Source organism: Notolepis coatsorum, assembly GCF_963971535.1.
Source record: "Notolepis coatsorum genome assembly, chromosome: 1".
NCBI classification, from domain to species: domain Eukaryota; kingdom Metazoa; phylum Chordata; class Actinopteri; order Aulopiformes; family Paralepididae; genus Notolepis; species Notolepis coatsorum.
Window position 1 is genome coordinate 234,988,243 of NC_140165.1, and position 21,583 is coordinate 235,009,825.

Here is a 21,583-nt window from a genome sequence, read left to right on the forward strand (position 1 = left end):
TGGAAACATTTATTATTTTTCACATATTTAACGATAGATAAGTGATGTCAAATGGGCCATAGTATTGTATCCATAGCTATAATATAGAATATAGTTATAGCTCTACAAACAAGGTGACTCAGTCCCATCTTTTAATGCTACCACAGGGCCATGGCTAATCCCCGGCAGTCAATGAGTTAATTATATATATAATACAAAAATAACATCCGAGTCACATCAGTGTGTCCCTTTAAAACTATAAGTAGTTGGACAAACCAGGGTCCTAGAAATGCTGTTATCCAATTCGCTAGGTGGCGCTGTCGCAAATAACTGAAACTGCAGCTTCCGGTACTGCAACAACATTAGTATTCGGCGAGACACGGACTAGTCTATAAGTATAACGCATGCGTACTTTAATTAGATTCTATGCACTAACAATAATATTATAGCATATATGCAAAGTCTTCGGTTTGACAAAGTCCCTCAGTCCCTCCTCGTGTCTACAGGTTCATATATATTTGGTATTTTCCCCAAACTAACACCGCAGCTCACCTGGCATCTGCTGCCTGGCGCCGTCGTGGAGTTTTCTTCTCTTGATTTCTTGATTACCGCAACTGTGGCTTCAATGGCAACCTCCATAATAGCCATTGTTTCCGAGTAAAATGCGTCTTTTGCCATTGTCAGCAGCACTGCAGATTTGGTACAAGAGTCTTAATATACCTAGGCTTAGCTAGTACCTACTAGGTAACCTATCGTTACCGGATTCACTATTGTTGATATTGTTATCGTTAAGTATTGCAGTAATGCTGGAACTCTCTTCTCCCAAACCAATCAGTTCCACCGCTTGAAAGAATAAGAACGCTTCCGGTCATGTATTTTCAAAATAAAAGCGACTTGAAATCACTGGTAAATGAAATGACTGACAACACAAAATTGTTCATTTGGTCGAAAAGGACAATTTTATGGTAGAAACCTTTCAGTTTACCCTTAAATCAGCTTCTATGCATTCACTATACAGACACAGTCTTTAGTTACTACTGAGTGACAGGGACATTTACCAACACACTTTTCTCTCTATCACAGTCTTCAACTTGTCTCATTCATATCCATCTCCCTCATTCTCTTATATTCTGTAAATCATATATATATCTCATATTATGTACACTCCATTTATTATCTACTATCGTGTAGAGATACTTTGTTAGTTTGCCATTCTATAGAGATCTAGGCTAGGGCTCCATGTCATTCTGTCAGTAAACTCTATCCTTAACACACTCTGGCTCCATGAATAATCTACTCAAATGATTGATTGATTGAAAAGTTTATTAACAGATTGCAGAATGGGTACAGTAGAGCTCAATAGATACAATTGTTAAGGGGATGCAGACCAGAGAAAGACTTTCGTCTCGTTTACATCAGGGTCCCCCATTTTCAATTCATCATAACATGACACACACAACATACAGATAGACAGTACTGCTACATCTATACATTTATGACATACCAGATTTGCAAATACAGTACTGTTTGTGATACAAAAAGTGTCCAGAAAAAGAGAGTATATACATTTGACGTATAAACTGTACATTGGAGGAGGTGGGGGGGGGACACTGTACATTGGAATACTGACAAAGTCATACTGTACAACTGGGTTAGGACATTTGTAGGGGCCAGTTTCTAATTGCAGTCTCCCGTAGGTGTTCTTTGAGAGTGTTTTTGAAAGTGGGTAGTGATTCACATTCCTTTACAGCTTTGGGTAGGGCATTCCACATTGATGTGGCATAATTACGAAACGTGTTTAGTCCCTTGTTTGAGCTGAATCTGGGTTTGACATGATTTGTGGAGCTCCCTCTGGTGTTGTGATCGTGGTATTCACTGACCTTTGGGAAGTATTTTGACATGTACATGGGTACCTTGGTTGTGTAGTGTATCTTGTAGACCAGGCCCATTGCAAGTCGCTGTACTCTGTCGTCTACTCTAAGCCATCCTAGGTTGTCAAAAGTGGGCAGGGGTGAGGTGGGTTCTCGGAGTCAGGTCAAGCAGTAGTCCGACTAGTTTGTTTTGAGATGTTTGTAATTTGGTTTTTAGTGCCTTTGAGGTGCTTTGGTACCATGAGGTGCAAGCATAGTCGTAGTACCCTTGAATGAGTGCTCCTGCCAGAGTCTTCAGGGTATTCTTGTTTACCAGAGAGGAGATCCGGTACAAGAATCGAGTTCGTTGGTTGACTTTTTTTATTACATTGGATGCAATTTTGTCACAGGAAAGATTAGCCTCTAGGATGGAACCCAGGTAGGTCATTTCATCTTTCCTTGTTGTGACAATATTGTCACCCACTGTAACTGAGAAGCCGTCGGTCTTGCTGAGTTTGTTATTTGAACCGAAGAGAATGGACTCTGTTTTGCCCATGTGTAATGATAGTTTGTTGTCGACGAGCCATATGCAGATTTTGCCTAGTTCCGAGCTGAGGGTTTTTTCAACCTGTAACTTGTTCTTGTCAGAGACCAGCAGGGCTGAGTCGTCCGCGAACAGGAACAAGTTGCAGTCACAAGCTGAAGACCTGGCTGTATCAAATTGACATATTGTCAGCACAGCACAATAACAATCATATCACAATATTCTGGGGAACCTTTACGTTAAACCTAGAGTGTGGAAAAAGCTGCGAAACTATTATGGTGGTGACTGATGTTTAAAATAGGTCCCGTTACTGCCTACGGGCCACATGCATAGGCCTTACAAAAAGTGATTAAAAAGAGGACAGATACAAGATATCTTAACTATAAAGGAAGGAATATCTGCGTGTCTGTGGTGCGCACATCTCGAGAACTAATAATAATAATAATACATTCGATTTATAGTCACTCTATATTTGGAAACCAAATCTCAGTGCTAGAGAGTAAAAATGTCACAATCACGGCGAGAGCTTCTCTCTCTCCTCCTTCTTCCATGCCCTTATATGGGCAGTTTCCGACCCCAGCGTTCCCACGCTGTCACCTGCCTGCAATCAGCACAGCTGAGTCATCCGCTCATCACCAATCCTGATATCAACCCTACGGATCCTGCTCCTGATCGTCTCAGTGTTATCCTATCAACCTAGGTACGAGGACGTACCCAACCTTGCTGCTGTCTATAAATGCCTGCCTTGTCCTAAGCTCTGTTCTCCCTGTGTCCAGGACCATCACTCTCGGCCTACGTTGTCTCCTGATGCACCGCCCGCTCTGACGTTCCTGGAAACCTCAAGCAAGCGCCCCTGCTCGTCCAAAGTCGCACATTCTCGTATATTCTCTGTTGCCTTGTCTGGTTGGTACCCAAAGGAATTAAAACCAACCTAAAACGCTCCATTCTCGCTCTCCCTGTGTTCTGCTATTGGGCTCAGCCACCGCTGCCGTAACAAAAAACAGACTTTAAAAAGATAGGCAATTAAAAAACAAGACATAAAAGCATTAAAAAAAGGGATAAAACACAAGGCATGTATAAAAAGGTTACAACTAAGGGCGTGAGCGTGGATGATCTAATTCATCATCATCATCATTAGGTGGCTTCTTCGTTCCGAAGGTTGCCTATCACTCTCCAACCCATTCTGTCCCCACTTCTTCTCTCCAACTCCGTGACTTCGCCTCTCACTCTGCTCCAATCACAGACGTCGTCTACCCGGCCTCTTCTTGGTCTTCCACTTCCTCTTTCCATCCACCTTCCCCATCACCACCTTCTTGAACATCTCCCCGCTGGATCCTCTCAGAACATGCCCGCACAACTCCATCTTTCTCTTTTTCAACCTCTCCAGCAGCTGTCCTCCTTGCATATCCGCCCTTCTCAGTACCTCCTCATTCTTGATCTTATCCTTCCATGTTATCTTCAGCATCTTCCTCAGCGTCCACATTTCTGAGTCTATCATCCTCTTTGCCTCTTCATTCAGCGTCCATGCTTCTGCTCCGTATGAAAAGACTGACATAACATAAGTTTCCAAAATCCTGGTCTTCGTTTTCCAACTTATGTTTCTTCTCAATAATTCTTTATGATTCCAGAATGCGCCCTTTGCAATTCCGGTTCTTCTCTTAATGTCCATGTTAGCTCTTCCACCTTCACTGATCCAGCTTCCAAGGTACATGTACTCCTTCACTTGTTCAAGTTTTTCTCCATCCACCTGTATTTTACAAACAGTTCCTGGTGTTTTTTCAATGATCATTACTTTAGTTTTCTTTGTGTTTGTCATGATATATATTGATACCAAAAAAATACCATTCCGAATAACTACTCCTACAGCCATAAATAGAATATAATAGAAATACTATACTATTCCTATGAATGGAGGTGACAAGAGTAGGGAAAAGAATGTCTCTTGATGTCATGTTGTGTTTTCCCTCCAGCTTTACGGCATCGTCCGGGCACAGGGTCAACCCGCAGCCCACCCGTTGAATGCTGGAGTGAAAAGTCAAGACGTCTGGAGGCAACATCTGGAATCTCAGGGTATCCTCAACCCTGTTGTTTCCTAAATTATCAACTGAATATTAATTTCAGCATATTCCATATAATAGGATGATTCTGTTCCTAAATCGGTGACAATTAGAAGTATCTCAAGCGTATTCATGTTTCAGGATGTTCAGAGGACAATGGTTCAGCTGAGGAACTCAGAACTCTTTAGCAGTCTGAGTGATTTAAAGAAGGTACGATCTTGTTTAAATTGGACGACTAATGTAGACCTGTTCCATGTGACAGGAATGGGATTCAACGGAGTTGCCGTCAAACCTTGCTTGTTGTTTCATATACAGATCAAATGATGGTGGATGTCCTAGAGTCTGTCAACTTGTTGAAGTTCATGCTCACGATGGATGCTGCAAGAATGCCCAAACAGGAAGTGATCTAATCAACCTTTGATCCAATCCGGTACCCAGACCAGACTGAGGCACCACCACTGAAGAGGATCAAGACATGTAAGTCCTCAGTGCAGAGACAGGTAGGCTTGTTTTCTTACTTCTTAAGAATTAAGTGATTATTTATTTTGTTTATGTGTCAATACCCCATTTATTACAAATCCTAGTTTTAGGCATTTTCTTCCTACCCAACAATAATAGTACATAATTGATCCCGAAATGACAGGTCATCTGCTGACTGCAGTGAAGGCAGTTGCCCAGACCAGTCCAAACCAGGAAACGGTATGCCAAAGAAGACAATACATTGTATGGAAAAACTGTAAAGCGATTTGGATAAAAGCGCTATATAAATGCACCATTTACCATTTATTTATTTATTTAATACCATTTCCACATTCATCCTCAGTAAACCACTAAGAGTTGTTTTGGAAATGTTGCCAATATGAGGCCTTCACACAGAGCCTGGCTTAGCATACATGGGCAGGTGGTATTCGTTGTACTTCAGGTAATTCATAGCGCTAGTCTTTAGAGCAGTCAGCCCATCAGTCTTCTCAAATACTTTCTTGATGAACAGCTTTGGCTTCGCAACGTCCAGCTTATTCTCCACCACCTGCTGAATGAGCTCTGGCATGGACACAAAGTCGTGAGCCTAAACAGAGAAGAGTCATGTTTGAAATGTCCTTTAGTAAAAAATATCTGGACAGACAAACAGATAGACAGATAGACAGATAGACAGATAGACAGACAGACAGACAAATAGACAGATAGACGGAGAGATAGACATACAGATAGACATACAGACAGATAGACAGACAGACAAATAGACAGATAGACAAATAGACAGATAGACAGATATACACAGATAGACAGACAGACTGATAGACAAATAGACTGATAGACATATAGACAGACATACAGACAGACATACAGACAGACAGACAGACAGACAGACAGACAGACAGACAGACAGACAGACAGACAGACAGACAGACAGACAGACAGACAGACAGACAGACAGACAGACAGACAGACAGACAGACATATAGACGACAGGAGGAGAATTTTAGGACAGGTAAATAAAAAAATGGATTAGACAGAGAATTAGATGATACTGAGTACAGATCTGATTCATGCAAAAATGTCATCAGCTACAAGGATAATTCTCAACTAAATATATCATTGTCATACTGGTTGTGATACCTTATATAGATATATATATATATGAAGTAAACAAATGAGATCATTGCTGAAACAGGTAGCCTAAAGACCACATTTCACATAAACCCTGTTGCTTTGTTTTGCTGCTAGCTTCGCCACAAAGCATGGGAACATGTTTTGATGAGAGGATAAGCTGAGAAGCCTTGCTTCTCGGGAAGTTCGTCTTGTTAAAGCAAGTTTCCCCACTCTCTAGCGGCCACAGGTTTCGCCCTAGGAGGCTGAAATTGGGCATGAAAGTCAAATGTGTCCGTGTGTGTGTGTGTTCATGCCAATTGGCTAAAAGACGGCATGGCAATGGGAGTGGCCTATTGCTAATTGTTAATTTTTGCATCAAGTGATTTCCCTTCCAAAGCTTTTTTGATATACCTTTATGCTTTTTGGGGGAGATTTTGTATTCATAATGACAAAAGGTGAAACCAACCTCCACTTTTGTTGATTGCATGATTTGCTGGATTTCCATCTCAAAGTCAGCAAATCGATCGTGATATATAGCCATACACCAATTCTCCTTGAAAAAACTGCAGGGAAATGAAATTATCTTTAATTAAATGAATCTGTAACAAATTATTATTCCCCTCACTGAATGATAGTTTTCAACTGAGATGAAACAAGAAACATCCAACAAACCCACCCTGCATGCACACACACAAGTTTGGTTTGATACATTTGTATACTTTTAAGAAATATTTATGAAAATATGGCAGGACATATAAATGTGCACTATGGGGGGATTAGTTTGCAGAGCCTGTAATTGCAAAATACATTTGCTGTAATTCTTAGAATTATTCTAACTTGAAAACAAAATAATCTTTTGCCACTGTGAACCTAGAATTATGTTTATAAACTAAATTGCGGGCCCTGCCTTTGTAAACGACAGCAATGAAATAGTAACTTTTCAGAAAGTTTTCTAACTTCAAACAGTGTTCCAGGAATCCAATCTTCCTCTGAGGACAGTTTGTTTACTTTATGAATAAATCAAACAAATAACTAATACACATTACCAGTCATTTCAATTAATATTGATTTATCGGTTTTAGAGATCAATGCAGTTGGATTTCCACATCCATACCGACGGCCCCTCCTACTAGCTACTCCTACCTGTAGAGGTCATGAACCAGACCCTTCTCGTAGCGAGAGGACAGGTGGTTGAGCAGCTCCTGGTGTTTCCCATACAGACAGAGGTAATTGGAGACTGGGATAGGTTTCACAGACAGGCAGGTGATGGTCTCCACTGTTTCATACTGGTTCAGATGCAAGCAGAAATAGTTCCCGGTTTCCATTCCGCCAGTCAAAATGTCTCCGCCCTGGGAAAACAAGCCATATCAAACCGAAATGCTTCAAGGAATCTGAACAATGGAATTTCCTTCATGAATGAACAAATTTGTCAGAAATCTTTTTTGTTCCTGAGATGTGTCTGTAAATGTAGGGCCAAAGAGAAAAGCCGAAAGAAAGAAACAACAACCTACCTGTTGACGAAAAGGGGACCCTCTCACAGGATCAGGGATGGATGGCTTGGTAACATGTAGATAACTGTATCCTCCAGGCAGTCTCCCACCTAGCAGAATAAACATGTTGAATGAGCAATAATTGATAGGTGTTAAATTGCTGTAACAAGAGACATGGCCCTAAACAAAGTTCATTTTGCTCAAACATTCACTCACTGCTCTGCCTTGGGTGTACGGCTAATTAGCTTTGCATCGATGACATTGTGTGTCCTTGTTCATTATCAAACATAATAACACCTGCATATAACACATAACTCTGTATGATAGCATGTACAATAATGCTGTGTATATACATATTTGTTCTTACCATATATATATATATGGTATATATATATATGGTATATATATATAGATATATATATATATATATATATATATATATATATATATATATATATATATATATATTCACATCTGTCTGTACATACCTGCCTATAATCCTTTTGACATATCTGTAGATACTATATCTATATCTGTACATATCCCTTACCTACTCTTACTAGTTACGCTGCTGGTCATTATGATTTACTACCATAGTGTCTTTATACCTGTATCTCTGTACATAATAATACTACAACTCTGTACATACATCTGATTAGCACTATATTCTGTAGTACTAATTCATATCTTTTATATCCAGTTTAATCACCTGTACATTGTATATTACTCAGTGTTTCCCATTAATTACCTAGACTGTGGCGGCCCGCCACAGTTTTATAATGAACCAAAAAAAAGAAATGTAAATTATATATTTTTTTAAATATAAAGTTTGCCAATAGGGATGTATCAGTAGTATTGGCAGTGGTAGTAGTCGTAATAGTAATCCAGTATATTTGTTTATTTTCTAACAGGTAACCACGTTTGCTTCATTTCTTTGATGGCTCAAATGTATGCTCTAGTCCAGTGGTTCCCAAACCTCTCCTCGAGACACCCCAGCCGTTCCATGTATTTGTTAAATTCCACCACCAGCACACCTGATTCAACTAATAAAGGGCTAGTTAAGTTGAATCAGGTGTGCTGGTGGGGGAATTTAACAAATACATTGAATGCCCCCGGAACCCCCTAGATGGGCAGAGGTTCACCCACCACAGTCTCACAAAATCCTGTGGGAAACACTGATATTACTATTGCACGTCACTGCTACATTTGCACTCTGGTTGGATGGCAAACCTCCTTTCGTTCTGTACTTGTGCTGCATGATGACAATACATGTTATCTGGGTAAAACGGAATCCATTCTCTTTGGATCAAATGGCAAACTCAGCAAGGCCAACGGCTTCTCAGTTACAGTGGGTGACAATATTGTCACAAGGAAAGATTAAATTACCTACCTGGGTTCCATCCTAGAGGCAAATCTTTCCTGTGACAAAATGGCAACCAATATAATCAAAAAAGTCAACCAATGAACAACATTTTTGTACAGGATCTCCTCTCTGGTAAATAAGAATACCCTGAAGACTCTAAGAGGAGCACTCATTCAAGGGTTCTACGACTATGCTTGCACCTCATGGTACCAAAGCCCCTCAAAGGCCATAAAAACAAGGCTACAAACATCACAAAACAAACTGGTCAGACTACTGCTTGGCCTTACTCCTAGAACCCACCTCACCCCTGCCCATTTTGACAATCTAGGACGGCTTAGAGTAGACGACAGAGTACAGCTACTTGCAATGGGCCTGGTCTACAAGACACACTACACAACTAAGATACCGATGTACCTGTCGAAATACTCCACAAATCACGTTCAACCCAGATTCGGCTCAAACAAGGGACTAAACACGTTTCGCAATTATGCCACAATAATGTGGAACGCCCTACCCACAGCTGTAAAGGAATGTGAATCCATACCCTCCTTCAAAACCGCTCTCAAAGAGCACCTACGGGTGGCTGCAATTAGAAACTGGCCCCGGTAAATACAATTTTACATTTAAAAAAAGATCAATCAATGTGCATCTAATCTAATAAAGTAGGCTGTGTGGAGGTGGGTAGCAACAAACCACGGGGCCAGACATCAGCATGTGAATGAATCTGGATAAAGAATGCAATAGTACAGAAAGCTACACCTGGCATAACCACAGACTGAAGATCCCTTAATGGTTGGCCACTGGATGGATGGTAAATGGACTGCATTTATATTGTGCTTTTATCCAAAACGCTTTACAATTTAATTTGTTCCTCACATTTGAGCCATTCACTCGCACATTCACAGACCGATGGCGGAGGCAACCATGCAAGGTGCCAACCTGCTCATCGGGAGCAGTTAGGGGTTAAGTGTCCTGCCTGGGAGGAGGAGCGGGAATCAAACAGAGAACCTCCGGATTAGCAGACGACTGCTCTACCTCCTGAGCCACTGTCACCCCCCCCCCCCCCTATCGGTGAGAATCTTTCACGATGTGAACTCTGACCTTGAATCTTGGCCTGTTCGTATATGGGGATGAGGCGGTCCTCGTCGGGTAGAGGGCTAGTGACGGGCTCCAGGGTCTGGTCAAAGAGGGGTAGCAGCGCCGCCGCCAGCTCCCGGCCCACCTCCCGGGAGTTGAAGTTGCGGTGGGTCCACGGCTCGGCGTGGTAGCGCCGGGAGAACTTTGTGAAAGAGCCGGCGGCCCGGACGGCAGGGTCGTTGGTGTGGAAGGTAGCGTCTATAACTAGCCTACCATCGAACACCAAGCGGGCACTGTTGACACTCTTGAACGCGTCGTAATCTACCCCTCTGGATGAGACGTTGATGAAAACCTGCAAGAAATGAACACACTTTTAAATAAATATTTTAAGAAATTCTATATCTATTGAAGCCTATAATATCTCACACTTTGGGTTGCTGCTGCGAAACCCAGGGAAAATGTGTTTGATACTTGAGGACAAGAGGTTTCTTCACAATTTACATTTAGTAATTTAGCTGATGCTAATTTGATCCAAAACGACTTACAAATTGTGTATGAGTCAGCAGGAGGGGTATAACTATGGCAGCTAAGGGTCAAGTTCAAGTTTGTTTATTAGTTGTCATAGTAAAATACAGAATACTTTTCCATGAAATACTTTTTTCTGTATGAGCTCCTGGGATTGTGCTAGATAAAATAGATAAAAAGTATAAAATTTTGCTTTGAAATACCGGGACAAAATCTGCTTTCGTCTCATTCTTTCAATTTTAGTCCGACGTTCGTCTTCAACTCTTCACCCATTCTAGAGCTATCCAAAATGTTCATATCTCCCGGGTTTCGGCAGTCGATCTCATCATGATTTAAATCAATAGGCTTGTTTGAGATTGGCGAGGCCTGCGCAGGCCCGCTGGGTTGTGAATAACAAGTTAACTCATTCCTGCCTGCTTGCCTGAACTTATATAGAGAGCACATCTCTGCACAAATAGAAACACGTATACTGACCTGGCCTGCTTCTGAGTTCAGTGGCCTGACTGCGGGCACAAAAAAATACAAATTTAAACATTTAAAAAAGCATTTGCCAGTCTGCCAAGGCAGCCAGGCCATGCCAGTCTGCCAGGCCAGGAAAACTCCCGGTGCTCCCTATGGCTAGTGGTCAGTGATATTGTTCGTCTAGCAGTGGCGGATTTGAGTGCTTCACTTTGAGTGCTTAATTTTGCTTTATTTGAATCAGAATCAGAAAGGTCTTTATTTTCCAAGTAGTTTTCACATACAAGGAATTTGCTTTGGTCGTTTTCGGTGCAACATTAGCAGACAGACATTAACAGACTGATAATAAAATAAAGAGGTGGAGTAAGATACAATTAAATATGAACTAAGTTGAGCACGATAGAATATAATTATGAAATAAAATTAAATATAGGCCAGGGCTGTACAACTTTAAATAAGAGGTTAAATAATATTAAATGGGATGTAAACTAAATTAAATATAGCACAATAGAATCTCAGAATCTACAATAAAGATAAATAGGAATAGGCCAGGCCAGGCCAGGGCTGTGCAATTGGGCAATTATGTGCAAAGAGTATGAGTCAGTGAAGTATGAACAGGTATGTTTGGTTTAGTCCAGTAGGGGTGTGTTAACTCATTCAACGCCAGTCACGATGATAGTCGGGTTAACTCGCCATTGCTTGAGCGCCAGACCCGAGTATAGTCGGGTTTTAATCGTTATTTATTTTATTAGCGATACCCATTAATTTTCATCCATCCAACCTGATGTTATCGTTGGGAATGGGTCTGAGCTCGCAAAAGGGCAAATACCGCCGCCTACGCCATCCAGCTGGTATTGCACCCCATTGGGAATGGTCTAGTTTCTATTCTGGGATGATCCAAGCCGTGCAGGCGTGGTTTAAATACTCAGGCAGGTAACCTGATTCATACATACATCTGCGAGGCTCCCCCCCCCCCCTTCAATATGCAATGCTGTTGAACGTGGCACAGAGCTCCGCGCCCAGTACTTCAAATGGCGATGAGATAATTGGATTATTTCTTTTGCATTACATCAGATACAAGGTAAGAAGATTATATATAAATTTGATCGTTGATCTGATATGTATTTCTACCCCGATCGACGCTGTATCTGTGTGTGTATGTGTGGCTGTTTTCCGTTGGGTGGAGGGGGGGGGGGGGGCGCCGCGCTACGACGGCCATTTCATGTATGCACGAGGAAGGATAATAATGGTGATCTAGCATTGATTTCAGGAAGATTCGATAATCAGCCGAAAAATGACAACGTGTTTTGTGTATTCCACTAAAGGGCTATTATCGCGTCTTTCTCTGGAATTACTAGAAATCACCAAAACTATACTCGTATTCAAAACGGTATAAAACGGAAATGTACCCGATGAGCGACGGGTGTATTAGACCCATAGCCATAATTTAAGATATATTTTAAGCACTCGCAAATCTCCCCGTCCTCCCATTGATTAACCCTAACCCTAACCCTAACCCTCTCGCGCACTTAGAGCGTGGCGGTCAATGAGTTAATGTAACACAGTGAGGGGGGGGGTGTCAGTGAGGGTCCCGAGCCTTGTTGATGAGGCTCACTGCAGAGGGGAAGAAACTGTTCTTGTGGCGTGAGGTTTTGGCCCTGATGGACCGCAGCCTCCTGCCAGAGGGGAGTGTCTCAAAGGAGTTCAACCAGGTACTGAGGGTATGTTAAATACCAACATCAGGATCTTAAAATGAATACTGAAACTGACAGTACTTTACAGTAGCACGGTACACAGTAGATATACTCAGTGTCTTTTCGTTCCTGTGGTGTTGTTGAATTGATCAAGACTTACACCACAGTTAAGTAGGAGGGGCTGGCTGTCTGTGGTGAAGGACACTGAGGTCAGTGGCTCAGGATGACCTCCGCCATTCATCTGGGCCAGGATGCAGTTGTGGTGGACATGGACCTCAGCCTTCTCCAAAGCCCTCTCTACGGCCTTCTCCACGGTGGGGTCGCTGAAGCAGGAGCCGTGGCCCTCAGCGGGGGGGATGACGAGGTGGATCCGAGGGCCACGGACCCCCAGGCACAGCAAGGCCTCCACACAGGTGTACGCATCAACGGTGTTTCCATAGACGACAGCGCTTTCTGAGATGTTGCGGGAAAAGGAAGACAGGCAAAGACATAATGATTTTATCTTGTGTTTAATCACTCGTGTTAGTGAAGAACTTTGGTGGAGAATGGAAGAAACTCAGACCTTCAGATTACTACAGCTTAAATCATTGGAGCTAGTGTAACGGGGAGGCCTGTGGGTATGTCCACAGTCATGGAAACAGGTGTGTTGACGAGTGACTGTGGCAGTGCGGGCTGGTAAATTAAACTCACTTCCCCATAACAGGGTTAACAGACGCATAGGTACGGTAGTTAGGAGTGAATTCACTTCTTAGTGCAGCGGCCTGTGTCGTCGCCCGCGGACGCGGGAGCCCCCTGTTCGACTCCCCCTCGGGACATTCACATTTAACATCAAACACAACGCAGACCCAGTATGATCCGTCACAGTGGTGCCATGACCCGGATGTCCTGAGGGGCGTGAGTTTAGGGAGGTGAGTATAACAGGGAAGCCCGTGGGTATGTCCACAGTCACGGAAACAGGTGTGTTGACGAGTGACTGTGGCAGTGCGGGCTGGTAAATTAAACTCACTTCCCCATAACAGGGTTAACAGACGCATAGGTACGGTAGTTAGGAGTGAATTCACTTCTTAGTGCAGTGGCCTGTGTCGTCGCCCGCGGACGCGGGAGCCCCCTGTTCGACTCCCCCTCGGGACATTCACATTTAACATCAAACACAACGCAGACCCAGTATGATCCGTCACACTAGCAAACATCTTGATGAAAATGCAACAGTGGAAATATGAAGGTATTCCTTAGTTTAGCGTAGAGTAAATCTACCAATTGTTCGTTTTTCTTATGCTTTTATTCATGCTGAATGGGTTGTTTCCTGGAAGTGACCTCTCTTTCACCCGTCTCTGATAAATGGATCTAATCTAAAATGTCTGTGTGAAAAAAAGACAATTTAAAAGTGTTAATTAATGTGCAAATTGGTGGCATCCGCACCTTGCTATTTTAGTTGTTTTTATTTGATTTGATTCTGGTTATAAAAAATACATTGTTCTTCTCATTGTGGAGACTTGCTTTCTCCCATTCAACTTATTCAGAGACAGTTGAACACTGCAGGTCAGGGGGTCATGAGGCCTTTGCAGACTGTGCTCACATACCCTCCAGTTCCACAAAGTTGTGTTGCAGCCAGCGGTGAGCGGCCACGCAGTCATGACGGTTGTTCAGGGTGAAGAGGTTGGACGGCACATGACCGGTGAACCTGCAGCGGGGCTGAGGCTGGAGCTGAGGCTGGAGCTGAGGCTGGAGCTGAGGCTGGGGCTGAGGCTGGAGCTGGGGCTGAGGCTGGCTGCTGGTGACAGGATGGCTGATGTTCACACCCGTGGGACAGGGGACCTACAGCGTCACATTAGATTAGATCAGATTAAAATGTATTGTCACTCACCATACAGCACAAGTACAGTACAACAAAAAGAAGTTTGGCAGCCAACCAGAGAGAAAATATAACAGTAAAGTGCAACAGCAATATACAATGTACAGGGGATTAAACTGGGTATAAAATATATAAATGAGTATAGTGCTAACTAATCAGATATATGTACAGTTGTAATATTAATATGTACAGTGATACAGGTAAAAAGACACAATGTAAATCATACTGGCCAGCTGTGTAACTAGTAAGAGTAGGTAAGGGATATGTACGGATATAGATATAGTATCTACAGATATATAAAAAGGATTATATACGGTATAGAGCCTTATTGTACATGCTATCATACAGTTATATGGGTTATATGCAGGGTATAAGTAGGTGTATAGAAGGATTATATGCAGGTATATTCAGATATGTAGTTATGATACTATGATTACATAATATAGCATGATTAGAGAACATTGTGGTGTTCTGGAGCCAGACAAATCTGCAAATAAACGCAGCATTTCTACAACTTCATACAGCAGTGTATAAATGGCTGCATTTATATAGTGCTTTTATCCAAAGCGCTTTACAATTTGTTCCTCACATTTGACCCATTCACTCACACATTCATAGACGCCTGCGCAATTGAGCACGCGAAGCAGCTGCTCTACGACTATTGAACATGGGGGGGCAAACGTCTGATTTTGCTCCCCCACTTTTTGATCATATGAAAAATATGATATACCCCCCCCCCCCTCCCATATATAAATCTAACCATAACTACGTAATTTCAATCAAATTAATAATACGCAATGACACTTAATAGCAAGTTTTTAAGTTTCCAAAGATTGCGACCCCCCCCCCCTGCTCCCCCATATGGTTTGATCCAGTGCCTCTCCAAGTCCAACCCCCAGCAGAGCAGTGGCGCACGGCGCTGGCGCTGCAGGTAGGCTGAGTGTAAATATCAAAGGCCACAGAAGTGTGTCATTTGGTGGCAGGTAGGATTTTCCAGTAAGTTGTTTATGATTGTTAAGATTATTTATGTTAGACATGTCGTTTACTATTGAGTGGTAGAGGTTCTACCACGCAATACAATAAAAGTGTTTCACATCCCGAAATGCCATCTGGTCATACCAATAATAATAATAATAATAACAAAGTGTCCCTCTGGTTAGCATTAGCTTTAGTGCTAGCCGCTAGCTAACGTTGTCATATATCTAGATATGTGGTGTCGTCAGCTGGATAACGCTGACTTCGTTTGCAAATTTTAACGTTCGCGAGCAGGGCCGGATTAACGACGGCCGCGGCCCGTGGGCCTATTAGTGATAATAATAATAATGCAATAAAAGTCTGAAAATGAAGGGATTATGTCCATGAGTGTCATTTTTAGAAATTAAGGCCTGCCACTTATATAAGCCTCTCTAATAAAGGCCTGGTGCTCTTTGCAGCTGAGGTAAATAGAAGACCCGTCCTATATTTGAGGATTTACGGTAAATCAAGATGTTCAATTATCTTAACACTTTGAGTGCCGGGACCCGTCTTTAGACGTCTTTCCTGGCCATGCTAAAGTTGCCGGGGGACGCTGTACAGCGTCCCTATATCAATATTTCAAAAATCTGCGATCGGATTCATAATGTCCCTCCGCTGGCCTGAGATCCACCAGCAGGACCCACTGAGCTCTCTGGCGGTTCAGGAGCGCCATCTGGTGGCCGATCGGCGCAACCGCTTAACAGGAAGCGCAGTAGAGGTTTTGCTGGTCGGCCATATTACTTCCGGGCACTCGGTATAGGTTCCGGCACTCTAGCTCGTCACACTACATAGCGATCGATTGCCAATAACTCGATAAACAACATGATTTGGACGTATATACCATTATACAAGCTGGAGATGGACCGGGTAATAATATATCCCATAATGATAAAATTTCTACTCGACGATGATCGCCCAACGGCGCGCGGAGACTGGGGTGAGTTTCAGCGTGTAACGTTACCGTCTTCGATAATAACTGATATTATCAACATTTGACCCACATTAGATGATTGGTATAACGCTGCCCACGGAATTATAAACGCCCCCTCGCCCATCCGGTCAACATCAGATGACGTGTAGTAACTTCTAGAAGTACGTCTAGTTGGAATTTTTTATATCGCGCTGATTGCCATCAAACTGTATTTCATCATCAATATAATGCATTTGGGGCTATATATCACGTTCTGGAGAAAGCTGCAGAAAGAGATGAAAACATACTTATACATTAGACCATACTTTACTATGAATATGTGAATGAAAAAGTTTAACGTTGCTACACAATGAACAATACATATAGGACTTTGAATGGGCCCTAATAATGGCAATGTAGCAATAGAATTTAAAAAGTTATAGCCCTGCAAAGAAGGGGACTTTCTCCATAGACAAATAGCGCTGGCAATCTATGGTATATCATTAATTTAACCTTAGGCAACCAAAGTGTTAAGGTACAATACCTGAAATGAAAATGTGTGTGTGTGTCCAGCCAACCAGGTAACATGGCAGAAAAAAGAAAGAATACAGACATCGGAGCATTTTTCAGTACACCAAAACGCAAAGTAAGAACCCTAGTAGCCTAATAGCTCAAAGACTTAAAGGGCGGGCTCCACAAATAATGGATTGCACGGTGTTAATTGCACCTTTACTTACAATTCATTATGAATTGTAAATGGGGACCCTGATGTAAACAAAACAAAAGTCTTTCTCTGGTCTGCAATCCCTTAACAATTGTGTGTATTGAGCCGTACTATATTGTACCCATTCTGCAATATGTTAATAACATTTTTAATCAATCAATAACAGATTGCAGAATGGGTACAGTACAGTACGGCTCAATACACACAATTGTTAAGGGGATGCAGACCAGAGAAAGACTTTCGTCTTGTTTACATCAGGGTTCCCCATTTTCAATTCATAATGAATTGTAAGTAAGGGTGCAATAGAAATGTTTCATAATGATGTTCAGTGTATTCATAAGTGTATTGCTCTCCTTAATGTAGAATGATATGGTGACTGTACAGACTCAGGAAGGAGAAAAAGAGACCAAAGAGTTACAGGTAGTGGAAATATCAGCTTAAAGTGTAGGATAACATAACAAATTAAGACACAAATACTTGGATTATATATCCCCCCCTCTCTCCCTTTCTTTACAGAGTAGCATAAAGATTGTGTATTCAAACCGGTTCAGTGTATTCATAAGTGTATTGCTCTCCTTAATGTAGAATGATATGGTGACTGTGCAGACTCAGGGAGGAGGCAGAGAAGGAGAGAAAGAGACCCAAGAGTTACAGGTAATGGAAATATCAGACAGCTTAAAGTGTAGGATAACATAACAAATTAAGACACAAAATAGGCTATATTTACAGCAGACCCTGTTATTGTTCCTTGTTGGTATTTTTTCTCTCTTTCTTATTAAAACTTGGCCTATTTGAAAGGAGATTGATTTAATACAAATAAAAGAGCAAAAAAAAATATACAGTATATATACAGTATATAAATATATATATATTAATATATTATTATTATTATAGTAATTGGCTATCATACTGCAATATAAACTGAGTTTTATAGTGAAAAGAGCAGCTTTATTGGTCAAGATTGAAGGCTCTATATTGGAGGAAATTGCACGTACAGGTTCATTAAATGAAAAAAATATCTGCCATGGAGGGGGTCGTGCCGGACACCCTCCAAACCACCCCTTGCATGTAAAAAAAATTAAAAAAAAATAATATAAAAAAAAAAATATAATAATATTGCACCTCCACTTTCAACTATAACTAGGCGGCCATGCACACATTCACACACCGATGGCGGAGGCAACCATGCAAGGTGCCAACCTGCTCATCGGGAGCAGTTAGGGGTTAAGTGTCTTGCTCAAGGACACTTTGACACTCTGCCCGGGAATCGAATTGGGAACCTCCGGATTACCAGACGACTGCTCTACCTCCCTAGCCACTGTCGCCCCCAATGTGTATAATGGCAACAGCAGTGTTAGTTTCTCTTACCTGGTACTGCAGGCCTGTACACAGGACGAGGTGGTCATAGGGTACCTTTCTGTCCCCAGACAACAGAACATACTTGTCTGTCCTGTCGATGCCCACCATCTTGGCCGTCACCACACTGACACATGAGCGCAGAGAGAGCAGGACGTGGTCTCGGTCGTCGTAACCGTGGCTACATGAGTGCGGTAGAGAAGAGTCGGTCAGTTTGGCGTAATCAACAACAAGCCTCATTTGACATATTACCATCCATGAATGTGATATATGTGATAGATTTGAGCTGTACTGATAGGGATCCTATAATTAATTCTACTGTATAACTTCTATAATCATTTGATGATTTATAGAATAATAATTTACTTTGTAATTTACTGCTTAGGTATATAGTTACACAGACTTCAAATGGGCTAATATTTAATTTTGAGATTCTCACCTTGTGGATAAAAAGCCCAGATTCTCGTTGTTATAGAATCCTGCGAGGCCATGAGTTGAGATCAGAGTCATGTTGTTGAACTTCAGGTGAGGGCTGAGGACATAGAATAGACAACATCAATACTTGTCTGTACAAAAACAATGGTGATTTATTTCGTTTTTTAAATGTATTATTTATATATTTTATATCCCATTTAATCATCTGTACATTGTATATTACTATCACACTTTACTGTTACATTTGCAGTCTGGTTGGATGCCAAACTTATTTTCGTTGTACTGTACTTGTGCTGTATAATGACAATACATTTATCTAATGTAATCAAATTTATTTTGCACATAATCACACACTTCCAAAAACTCTAAACACGTTTGCACGTGTTCCTTTAGTTTGACAGTTATTGAGAGTAAATTAGTTTGAATATGGCCACCAGTGATGTCATCTGGGGCATTGAAGTCCAGTCTCCTCACCAGAAGGCGAGCACCTCAAGGAAGGACACACCAGTGTCTGATGCTCCCACCACCACAATCCTGGCATTAATGGTGACTTTTGGTTCCATGGTTAGCTTCCTGCTGATGTGGTAAAGAGCATATGGTGTCTGGCAGGAGAAGAGAATGAAAACCATAACATGAACTTTGTTTAATGGATCCAAACACACAAAGCAATGTTTAATTTGCCTGATGGCTGCTGGCTTTTAAGCAATTTTTTAAAGATTAATTTTTTGGCGTTTTATCGCTTTATTGCTACTGGGAAGTCCAGTAGGGAGAGACAGAGGAGAAACGGGAGACAGAGTGGGGGGAAGACATTCGGGAAATAACGACGGATTCGGGAATCGAACCCGGGTCGCCCGTGTCGCGGCTGAGCGCGCTATGTGGTTCGCCACTGGGGCGCCCCGGCTTTTAAGCAATTTAATTACTTTAACAGATGTATTACATTCAATACAATTATTATATTGAAAGAAAACATGTGCAATTTCACATTTCAATTACATGTGCAATGTAAGTGAATTATGAGCACAGAGATGAACAATTTCTATTCTAACCCGTTCCTATCTAACCCAAATACATTTCCAGATTTCATAACAGTAAACAGATCTCTCTGTCCATAATTATGAAGACTGGTTCTGCAATATAACCTTGTTACCTGGCAAATGACAAGGGAAACCAGGGGGTGGAATTATCCACAGTATAATATTCATATAACTTTCCAAGAGGACCTACATGTTCTACATCAGTCAAATACTGACCAGGAGCACAAACATGATATTGTTTTTAATTATAGCAAGTAAACAAACTTCTGAATATCTCAAATACACAAGTAATAGAAATTAAAACCAAAAGAAGAAAAAACCAGGAAATGATAAGGGCTAGAGCTGTGTAGGAACATGTCCTGCGATCTGTCAGCAGAACTGCATGCTGCCTTGACCTACATAGAAACCATGTCATTAATTAATAACAGGCTGTGGGTGTGACACTAAGGACTGTAAGGCTGTAAGGACTTAATAATAATAATACTTTTTTAGAAGTCTTTATTCGGCATGCAACGACACACACACATGCATTGTTTTTTGGGTCGCCGATGCGATTGAGCTCTGCGCTTGACCCATCCTGTCGTCCTTCCACCCAAGGGCAGCCGGGAGCAGATAGGGGCGTCGGCGAGGTACCGTGCCCTGGGGACCAATCCAAGTGCTCCTGCCCGTCTTCGTCAGGGACGCGACAGCGTCAGCGGTCTGTTGTGCATGTTTTTACATTGGGTTTCTCTTATCGGTGGGGAAACCCTTGCGAGCACGGGGAGAACATGCAAACTACACAGAAAGGCCTGGGAGATACCCCACCTGGGTAACTGGCATCATGGAACCCTGGACCTTCTTGCTGTGAGGCGACAGTGTTAACCATTACACCACCGTGCCGCCTAATGTTGCAACATAGTATGCTGTATTTTCTTCTCAGACATACATTTACACTTAACTCTATTTGTGTCCAAACCCTTATGTGAAAAGAAAAACAGTCGCGTATCCTCTTTGAATGAATGCCCTCACATGATGACGGTAGTTTCCCCTTCATTGCTAATTAGAAATAATTTTTCCTTCTCTGGACCAGAGAATTTTTCACCCTCTTAACCAGCTGCTGCTGTGCCCACCTGGTCCTTGGTGATCTGCTTAGACGGAGCGTTGATGCCGAGCTCCTCCACGGGGTAAATAATCTGGCGTCGCGGCCTCACAAGCACCATGCAGCTGAGGACAGAGGGCAGACTGTGGACACAGGAGCTCTATGTGGAGAGGAGAAGGGCACAATGTGAGAGAGAGAGAGAGAGAGAAATCCCATTATACAGAGAAATTGATGAGGGTGGCAGGCTGGTTCCAACATGATAATTACTGTATCTCTGGTCAAAAGGTTGGGGTGTATGATTTACATCATCAGTATGTACTGCCACCGGCTAAAAAGTGCACCAGATTCATGGTCAGCGAAACGTACTCTCTCCATGACCCAATTTCAGCTTCTTGTTTCCTCTAATTAGCATTTTGTTATGGATGCAGTTGTGTATTGTATATGTTTCTGTTCCCGTGTCTCTCCTCTCCTCTGCCTCTGAAAATGGAGCTTGGATATGGGTTTGTAAAAGCAAGTGTTAATGTCGGTATTATCTCCGGTGGTCATCACGGT

At 42.1% G+C, this 21,583-nt stretch overlaps 2 protein-coding genes across 4 annotated transcripts in view; both read right to left on the minus strand.

The window, feature by feature from the left end:
* LOC311235064 (uncharacterized protein) overlaps positions 1-793 on the minus strand; it is a 41,468-nt gene extending 40,675 nt beyond the window's left edge. For all 3 annotated transcript variants that reach the window (XM_084322395.1, XM_084322394.1, XM_084322393.1), the window contains exon 1: positions 532-793. In XM_084322395.1, coding sequence (XP_084178521.1) covers positions 532-657 — 126 coding nt within the window. In that variant the 5' untranslated portion in view covers positions 658-793. The remainder of the gene's footprint in view (positions 1-531) is intronic.
* Positions 794-5,298: 4,505 nt separating this feature from the next.
* Positions 5,299-21,583, minus strand: part of cfap61 (cilia and flagella associated protein 61) — a gene marked incomplete at both ends in the record, with an annotated part of 51,407 nt that continues 35,122 nt past the window's right edge. The window contains 11 exons of the mRNA XM_084309239.1: positions 5,299-5,496; positions 6,487-6,583; positions 7,164-7,369; positions 7,559-7,620; positions 9,975-10,302; positions 12,789-13,081; positions 14,209-14,443; positions 18,497-18,665; positions 18,924-19,016; positions 19,394-19,521; positions 21,063-21,191. Coding sequence (XP_084165365.1) covers positions 5,299-5,496; positions 6,487-6,583; positions 7,164-7,369; positions 7,559-7,620; positions 9,975-10,302; positions 12,789-13,081; positions 14,209-14,443; positions 18,497-18,665; positions 18,924-19,016; positions 19,394-19,521; positions 21,063-21,191 — 1,938 coding nt within the window. The remainder of the gene's footprint in view (positions 5,497-6,486; positions 6,584-7,163; positions 7,370-7,558; positions 7,621-9,974; positions 10,303-12,788; positions 13,082-14,208; positions 14,444-18,496; positions 18,666-18,923; positions 19,017-19,393; positions 19,522-21,062; positions 21,192-21,583) is intronic.